This window comes from Triticum aestivum, chromosome 5A (genome assembly GCF_018294505.1).
Source record: "Triticum aestivum cultivar Chinese Spring chromosome 5A, IWGSC CS RefSeq v2.1, whole genome shotgun sequence".
NCBI classification, from domain to species: Eukaryota; Viridiplantae; Streptophyta; class Magnoliopsida; order Poales; family Poaceae; genus Triticum; species Triticum aestivum.
Genome location: NC_057806.1, coordinates 4,453,086 through 4,462,423, shown reverse-complemented (window position 1 = coordinate 4,462,423; position 9,338 = coordinate 4,453,086). Strand labels below are relative to the sequence as shown.

Sequence of the window (9,338 nt, the reverse complement as noted above, 5' to 3'; positions counted from 1 at the left end):
CATCTGCTTCAATGGAGATTCATTTAGTATTACCTTTTAATGATTTTTTACCGTTTGATAAATATTTTGAGGTGTTACATATATTTTAGCGGTTGCAACCTTCAGAAGAAAAAAACAAGCCAACGATGTTTGTTTTAATGTGTAGCTTAGCTGATCAGAAGGAAATAAGCATCTTCGACCTCTTTATACAATCGCCTCTGCCTACGGTCACCTTTTGTTTTCATGCACTACATGGTATTATTACCATTCCACACTAGCATAACATCAGTAGTTTTACTATTTCGGAACCATTTGTTTATTGTTTACAACTAAACTCTTTATTAGATTATTTTTCCGCTGCAAAGCATTGGAAATTATCTAGTTTAATAAAGCAACGGGTCCGTAGGCACCCATCCTCTCTTAAAAAATAAGTAATTTTTTATTCGGTTGCAATTTTGCTCGAAACAGAGAAATCATTGTATCATGGAAAACACGTCACCGGAACATTGCTAGTATAAACTTTGAGCTCCTTATTGCTATCAGCGTTGGTTTACTTAGTCTTGATTCACCTTGGAAGTATGAAATGATTGGCTTATCAACTTCCAGCTCCTTATTGCTATCAGCGTTGGAATCACAACCCATGGAGAGTTTGCACCAACAAAATATGCCCAGAAGTAGAATGGACTGACGCAGAAGTTCATGCCGTCTAAGTAGACAGTAATGTAGTAAACCAACATTGCGCAGATGTGGCCCATACATACACTAAACTGTAGAATGTAGCTGTAGGACTTTCTGGAAGCAATAGCATAGCTGCAAGAAGAAAATTTGTGGTAAGATAAAATAAATAAAATATGCAATTAATGGTATCTATCTACTCTATGAAAAATGCTTTTTGAGGCCAAGCTCCATGGAGGCCTCCATTTACAATTTTCAAAATTCATATTTCTATGTTTCAGAAAATTCTGAAAAATTTACAGATATACATGGAGGCATAATGTGCATGTGTGTACATTTTTAGAATGAAATACGGTGAAATGAGGGTTGTGCAAAAAAATATGGGGTTTTTTAGCACATGATACTATTCGTCTTCCAGGTATTTCCTCCTGAATTTTTACACACATATACATTTCATCCTTGCATCCTTGCATATTTTTTCAGATTTTTTTGAAATTGGAAAGTTTTAATTTTGAATATTTGTAGAGCTCGGTCACCAAAACGCCCCACTATCTAATCTAGTACTCCCTCCATCCAATAATATAAGAGCGTTTCTAGTGTCAAAAATGCTCTTATACTATGGGGCTGGGGAGTACTAAAAATCCATAAAGCACAATGGAAGAAAATATAGATATGTGCTAAAAAAATATAAAAACTAGAGAATACCCCGCATGTTGCTGCATGAATCGATTGGAACATATTTCAGTTATTTAATTATATGAACAAATGCATAGTTGTATTAATAATATACGAACTAAAACTAAAAATGAATAATATGTTTAGTCAGAAAATATTTTGAATGTTAGTTGCATAATATAATGGAAAATGCTTTCCCATGCATCTTGACTTGTTGAGTGGAGTTTTGATGAGGTGTCATGTGTGGTGAGGTGGGATGTGTTCATGGGATCAAATAATAATGGAAAAAAATCCCATACTTCCTCTATCCGCGAATAAGTGTACGTTTGTCATTCAAAATTTGTTCACAAAAAAGTGTACTTCTATCTTCCCAATGCACTTTAAAGTGGAAAAAAATGGTCTTCTCTCATCACACGGTAATCAAGACCAATAACATTTAATACATGGTCTTCTCATTTTCAACATGCACTTAAGCTTATTGGGGATGTTATAATTAAAGGGGAGAGTGATGGTGGCTTGCACCTTCCCAATGCATTTTTTACTCCACTCATAATCTGTTCTAAAATTTCTATGAGATGACATGTGTGCATGTTAAGATGATATAGGTAGTGGAGATGAACTATTTATTTATGCACGATATAGGATATCTATAAAGCATGTAGTAGTTTTTGATATAGTGAACCGTTGATTTATTAGTAGATTACAACTGCTAGATCTACAAACAATATTTAAACATATCATGTACCTGATAGAACATTGCATCTTAAAAAACCCACAAACTGATAGACCACCATTGTTGCATGTAGACATATCTCACATGATTTGTTTTTGTATGCACATGTTGGTTACTGGTTGATCTATAAATGGCGAGCACATATTACGCCTAATTTAAATATATTGGTCTTCAATGCATTTACCAATGCTATAATCTAATGCAATGCATCGATAGACGATTGGAAGCGGATAAGAAAACTATAGCGAAGGGAAATACTCCTCTAACCATATTAGGTTAAGGCACTTAGTACTATTGGTGAAGTACACCATTGTTAGGGGCAATAACTAAAAGAAAATGGTAGATGGGTAATTAGGCGTCAATATGGGCATCGATGCAGGAGTACGTAAATGAGTGTTGGCTATGCAAACCGAATGCTTGAGGGTGTGCTGGCCATTAATTTGGTACTTTTTGTTTTGTTTTATGTTAAATATGGACTCAACTGTATATGCAACCAAGAACCACGACAGAAGTATGTCTTGGAATTTTAGGCCTCCTTTGGTTTACAGGAATTTTGTGGTAATTTCAAAAAGATAGGAATCTTGTAAGAAAAACTCCGTTGAAGCCCTTTGATTTGCAGGAATAAAATATTATTTTTGTTCATGATAAAACCAATCCTTTGTATTTCAAAGGAAGATAAACATTAGTCTAGACTCAATGGGGAAAAAATCATATATGACGAACCAAATAACACCTCTTTCCCTATAGGATTTGAGATGCATGTCATCTCACTTTCTATGATTTTTCTACTCTCATGATATCCTATACTATGAATCAAAGGCCTAGAAACAAAACTGGCTTCATTATGGAGTTATGGTAGTCTGACAAATTCATCGAGCTAGCTAGAAACTAACAGATCAAGCAAAATTTAATCTTTGTTGTTTTGCCAGGAATAGACAGTGTAATGAAGAGAAAATGAGTAGTAGCAAAATGTAACAAGCAGACGTACATAGCAAGAAGTGATGCAGGGCCTCGTAAAAAAACCGCAATGACTTCGATCGCGACGATTGTGGTGTCCCTGGCGGCATATCTGGAGTCAGCTTTGCTGTACTCTTTCCCTGAAGATGTAGCATTGATGCAGTTAATTACTCAAAAAAATTAAGATCATCATTTTTGAGATGATGGACACAGTGGGAGGATATAATGAGCCAGAACTTACATATTTCATCGAAAAAACTGGGGCTTTCCTTGGTAAGGTAATTGGGGGTGAAGAGCAAGGATGCTTCGATGATTAGGTTGGTCAACCCAGTGATTGCCCACCAGCACATGATCAAACGGTCGGCCTTGGATAATCTGGCGGATCTTCCTGGAAGAGACGAAGATCAAGACACCATGGGGAGTGTTAATTTGCATGGAACAATCTCTCCATTTCTTTGTTACTTCGCATATTAGGTTTGTCTCCAGTTTAATATAGAGAAAAGTACCAACAGTCACCTTACCGTATTAATATAATTAGATTTATCATGAAATATGTTTTCATATTGTATTTACTTGGTCTTGTAAATATTAATAAATATAAATTTTACAAAATTTGACTCAAGCAAGACAAACCTAATAGTACATAGGTACGTACTTGTGTATGTATGTATGTATGTATGTATGTATGTATGTATACATGATGGAAGGGTAAATTTGGTGTTTGCAGTAGTTACCGGTATTAAGGACACGGCCTGAGACAAGCCAGATCACCGCGATGACCAAGAGGGAAGTGCCTATGAGGGGCACCACGAGTTGGAGGGGTGAAAGCTGGTGCGGCACGAAACCGGGGAGCTCCAGGTCACTTGGCGAGTAAGGGTGGCCGCCTATCACCACCATGGATGGATGGGCCAAGAGAGAGCGCGCGAGTCCTGTGATGGAGAAATTATGCTTGAGCGCTACTGAACCTCTTGTTCTGCAGGCGCAACAAGTTAAATGCACAACCTCCAGATGATGATGATCATGATGTGTCCCCTAGAAACAAATATACTAACGTGATGATGGATATAGGTGCCCAACCACATCCACATGTACATACAAAGTCAAATATGGAGTGGCAGCTGATACACATGGCGACTAATCTATGCAAATACCAGCCTCTCTATGATGAGAATCCCTTTCGTGGACTTGTGGTGTGTCGGTCCACATGCCGCCATGCTCTGGGATGTGATGCGGGAAGATTGTGCCGCTGCCGTTGAAGATGGAGATTTGTCATATATGCGGGCAATGGTCATTTGGTGAGGCTGAGGTAGTTCAAGGCATGATCGTTTGGCTGGTTTAGCATAGTACTATTTGGAGTCTGCAATGTGAATTAGCTCATGGCAAGCCATTCCCTCCTGTTGAGGTCTCTAACATTTTTTGAGCGCATGGCCGCAGCCTCGCACGGTGGCCGCCGGCTGTCGCCTCCCTGCTCACCGACTCCCAAGTGAACCAACAGTCTGCGCAGGAAAGGGTGGGGGTGGGGGAGGCTCCGGCGGCCGGCCGGCGTTGACGTCCCCGTCCCGAATGTGGGCCTATAGAAAACGCGGCCCAAACCCAGGTACATAGCGCGGGCCCAAGTGTTTTATGTACAAGCACGGTCCCCTTTTTCAGAAAATGATCATGTTTTACCAAATAATGATCTAAGAAAATATTCAGATTTAGAACATGTTACTTTCAAAAATAAATAAATTTTGATGTGTCTCTTAAAAACGGATGAAAAAAAACTAAATAAAAACCAAAGAAATGATAGAAACGAGAGTGAAAATAAAGATTGTTCCCTGTTGTCCAAGTCGCTATCAGGCGTCGATGGGATGGCTCAGTCTCGAGAAAGGAGGTCCTCTACGGCACGTGATATTAGCACTCATGTGCTCTGCTGGGCCGCCCTATTAGTACGCTCGCTCGCTCGATCTGACCGTGCACTCGCTGCTCCTGCAGGCTACTGGTTCAAAAAAGCAAGTAATTGTTCGTTTACAGAAAAACAGACTCCTCGGTTTTCTATGAATTAAAAAATTATTACTTTTCAAATAAGTTTGTAGATTTAAGAAAATTTCATAAACTTGAAATGTGTTCATAATTTCAAAAAATCATGACTTAGAAAAACGTCCCCGAATTTAAAAAAAGTTCTCTAATTATGAACATTTTATGGACATGAATATTTGTTTGTGGATTTGAAACTTAATAAATAATTTGAAAAAAAAACAAGATTTTTTCACAAATTAAAGAAGGGTGAGCGAATTTAACAAATATTAATGGGTTTGCAAAAACATTTCGGATCTAGAAACAACTCATAAGTTTAGAGAAACTAAACGAACTTCATTTAAAAAAATCATGATTTTTCCATTTTCTAAAAATGTCATTTTTCCCTGTGTGGTCTTCTCTCTCGTCGACTAGGCCAGAATTTTTCTATGATTTGTCACCTTTTAATTTTTGTTTCTTTTTCTTTATTTTGTTTTTTTTACTTTTCTCTCAGGCCCATTTTTTATTTTTCCTGGAAAATAATGTTCCTATATTTTTTACAAAATGTTCAGTAGGCCTGTACTTTAATAAGGTTCATTCTGAATTTTGACAAGCATCATTTACAAAATGTTGAACAGTAAGAATAGCTAGTAGTTCTTCATTTACAGAAAAATAGACTCCTCATTTTTTATGAATTAAAATATTATTACTTTTCAAAGAAGTTCATAGATTTAAGAAAAGTTCATAAACTTGAAACATGTTCATAAATCAAAAGAATGTTAATTACCTAGAAAACGTTCCGAAATTTAAAAAAAATCACTAAAAAAATTTTATGGATATGAAATTTTGTTTGTGGATTCGAAACTTGTACAATAATTTGAATAAAAAACAACTAGATTTTTTCACAAATTAAAGAAGAAGATTATGAATTTTAAAAAATTAATGTGTTTGAAAAATTGTTCGCGGATTTAGAAAGAATTCATAACTATAGAGAAACTTAACGACATTGAAAATGTGACAAAAAGTTCATGAAAAAATGGAAACGGAAAAAATACCTATGAGAAACAAAAATAATAAAAATAATAAATGATAAAAAATAGAAAACCCTGAAAACAAAAAAATGAATTGAAGAACTTACGGAAATTGGGCCCAGAAATCTGGAAAATATTCTAAAAGGTTCCAAAAGTGTTGAGAAAAAAACCCTACATGGACCGGCCCACATAGGAACTATTGTGGGTTGTGACGGAAATCCATTGGTGCTCCCGAGAGTACCAAGGGATTTCTGTAATGTTCCTATAGTTTTTAGAAATGTTTGGCGTGTATTTTAAAGAGTTCATCTCATATTTTGTAGAAAAATGTTTTGCATGTTCACCATGCGTTAAGAAAACACTAGGCATGTACACCCTCCATTCCTAAATATAAGTATTTTTAGAGATTTCTATATGAACTACATACGATGTATATAGACGTATTTTTGAGTGTAGATTCACTCATTTTGCTTCGTATGTAGAGTCGATATTAGAATCTCTAAAAAGCTTATATTTAGAAATAGATGGAGTACTTTAATAAGGTTTATTGTGTATTTTTTTAAAGCATAATTTTAAAAAAGTTGAACATTTTTGTTAAATAAAGGTTGATTTCTTTTTAAATTAGTTTATTTTTATTTTGCTATCCTCATTTATTTGATTTCACTTTTCCTTTCCTTTTTTTTCTTTTCTTTCAGTTCTTTTTCATCGTAGAACTTAAAAAATGTTTGTAATGTTTTAAAACTGTCATCGTATTAATAAAGATGTTAATCATATGTTTTTAAAAATGTTCAGCCGTTTCTAAAATATGTCCATCATTTATTAAAAAATATTATTCATGTTTAAAAAAGGTTCATCATGAATTTTCAGAAATTTAATGTTTCTAAATAATTTTCATCATTCATTTCCAACATTGTATTCATGTATTTAAAAAATGGCCATCACGTATACGAAAAGTTGTTCACATTATCATCGCGTAACTAGACAATGTCATGATGTATTAAAAAAATATTCATAGTGTATTTCCAAAATGTCTTCACGTATTTAAAAAATGTCATAATGTATTTAAAATAACATTCACAGTATATTTCGAAGAAATGTTTGTTGCATAACTTTGTTGCTTGAAACCAAACCGAGCGCCTCCTCGAAAGGTAAAACTGAGCGGTCTCAACTCATTCTAACCTTTTTGCCGGAGGCCATGCTGCTCCATGGAGGACGGATTGATTGGGATGGCCATGGTGGTCTATGAGCAAGAAAGCCTAGGAGGAAGGCGCGGCTTAGTGGAATCATAGGGAGGAAGCTGCATTATCACTTTCACTACAGTTGATATTGGACCTAATCGGCAATTAATAGTGTTGTATTCGAATATGTGGTAACTAATTACAGGTTGTCTCAAAAAAACTAATTACAGGCCAATGTAAACCAAACAGGTGGTGTTACGTGGTAAGTGGTAAACTGATAACTAATCAAATTACATGATGAAATCAACTAACCAAACACCTCTTTAGTAGGATCCAGAACAACGATATGGAAAACAAAGCTAGGCGTCCATATATAGCGCAGCTTCGACACTTCGGGCTGCAGAATGTGACGAGGGTCTACAAAGCCTCAATGTTTTGCTCTCAACCAACATTTTTGTGTCTCATGTTTAGGAACGGGTCTACAAAGTCTAATGTATTGTTATTGCAAAAAAAGTGTAACTACGGGAGGGGAAGGGGTGAGGACGGAGAGGGGAGGGGGCAAGGGCCCCCCTCCCGCTACCCGTGCATGAAGCTTATTAAATCAAGCTCGATTAATAACCACATCACATTGTAACTTTTGATCACATTGATAAACTTCCTGACTCTGCTCGTGATTCCTTATGGTCAGTCTTCATTCTCACTACTAGGGAAAACCCTAGTAGTAGCGCGGGTAATTTCCTAGCAGTAGCGTGGGGGCCTCTGCTACTGCTAGGGCGCTACAGCTAACTTTTAGCAGTAGCGCGGGCGGTACCCGCGCTACTGCTACTTCTAGTAGTAGTAGTAGCGCGGTTGACACCCGCGCTACTACTACTTAGTTGTAGCGCGGGTCAGGGCCCCGGGCTACTACTAACTAATTAAGAATTTAAAAAAATTCCATCCATGGCAGCTGCTTCTGCTGGGCGTCATCGTCCTCTCCATCCATGGCTGCTACTAGTCCTAGAGGGGATGAAGTCGTCCATGGTGATACACCTCTCCTTTGTTGCTGCTACAAAAAAAGAGACAAGGATTAGAAGAGGAAGAGAGAGATAGAGAGGAGTAGGTGCAGCAACTCACCGGTGGCCGCCGGAGTTGGAGCCGAAACCCTAGATGACGCCATGGATGGCGCTCTGCCTGATCTGGAATATGAAGAGAGAGAGAGAGAGAGAGAGAGAGAGAGATTGAGAGGGGTAGGAAGAACAACTCGCATGTGGTTGTGTCCATGGCGGATCTGGCCGCCGCCATGGATGGCGCTCTGCCTGATCTCCCTCTCCGTCCAACATTAGAGAAGGAGGAGGAAGGAGGGGGAGGGGGCTGCGGTGGGTGTGGAGGTCGCCGGATTTGGGGGAGGCATGAGGTGCGAGGTCGGGGGTGGTGGTGGATGAGGAAGGGAATCGTGGGTGGGAGGGAGAAGCGGAATGGGAGAGCCTATGGAGAGAGGGCGGAGAGTGGGAGAGAGAGAGAGGGATTTGACCGAGGATATGGAGACTTCACCTACCTTGTACTTAGTAGTAGCTGATACGTCTCCAGCGTATCTATAATTTTTGATTGCTCCATGCTATATTATCTACTGTTTTGGGCAATATTGGGCTTTATTTTCCACTTTTATATTACTTTTGGGACTAACCTATTAACCGGAGGCCCAGCCCAGATTTGCTGTTTTATGCCTATTTTAGTGTTTTGAAGAAAAGGAATATCAGAAGGAGTCGAAACAGAACGAAATCAACTGGAGAAGTTATTTTTGGAAGGAAACACACTTGATGGACTTGGACCCTACGTCAGGGGAGACACGAGGTGCTCGCGAGGGTGGGGGCGCCCCCCCCCCCTAGGGCGCGCCCCCTGTCTCGTGGGGCCCCCGTGGCTCCTCCGACGTCCTCCCTGCACCCATATATATCCACGTACCCTAAAACTTCCAGAACGCAAGATAGTGAAGGAAATATGCCCTAGAGGCAATAATAAAGTTATTATTTATTTCCTTATTTCATGATAAATGTTTATTATTCATGCTAGAATTGTATTAACCGGAAACATAATACATGTGTGAATACATAGACAAACAGAGTGTCACTAGTATGCCTCTAC

General features: G+C 38.2%; 1 protein-coding gene across 1 annotated transcript; it reads right to left on the bottom strand.

Moving 5' to 3' along the window:
• Positions 1 to 397: 397 nt before the first annotated feature.
• Positions 398 to 3,979, bottom strand: LOC123106275 (probable 3-beta-hydroxysteroid-Delta(8),Delta(7)-isomerase). The gene is made up of 4 exons (XM_044528481.1): positions 3,754 to 3,979; positions 3,261 to 3,407; positions 3,051 to 3,159; positions 398 to 789 (listed from the first exon to the last, which is right to left on the bottom strand). Exons 1-4 carry the CDS (start codon positions 3,914 to 3,916, stop codon positions 534 to 536), a joined length of 675 nt encoding a protein of 224 aa, XP_044384416.1. The 5' UTR covers positions 3,917 to 3,979; the 3' UTR covers positions 398 to 533.
• Positions 3,980 to 9,338: the final 5,359 nt, after the last annotated feature.

Excerpts from the sequence above, each read along its gene's own strand:
- LOC123106275 (XM_044528481.1), bottom strand. The coding sequence starts at position 3,916 with ATGGTGGTGATAGGCGGCCACCCTTACTCGCCAAGTGACCTGGAGCTC. Across the intron at positions 3,160-3,260 it reads CAGTTTTTTCGATGAAATAT|GGAAAGAGTACAGCAAAGCT; the intron begins GTAAGTTCTGGC and ends CTACATCTTCAG. Across the intron at positions 790-3,050 it reads CCTGCATCACTTCTTGCTAT|CTATGCTATTGCTTCCAGAA; the intron begins GTACGTCTGCTT and ends TTCTTCTTGCAG.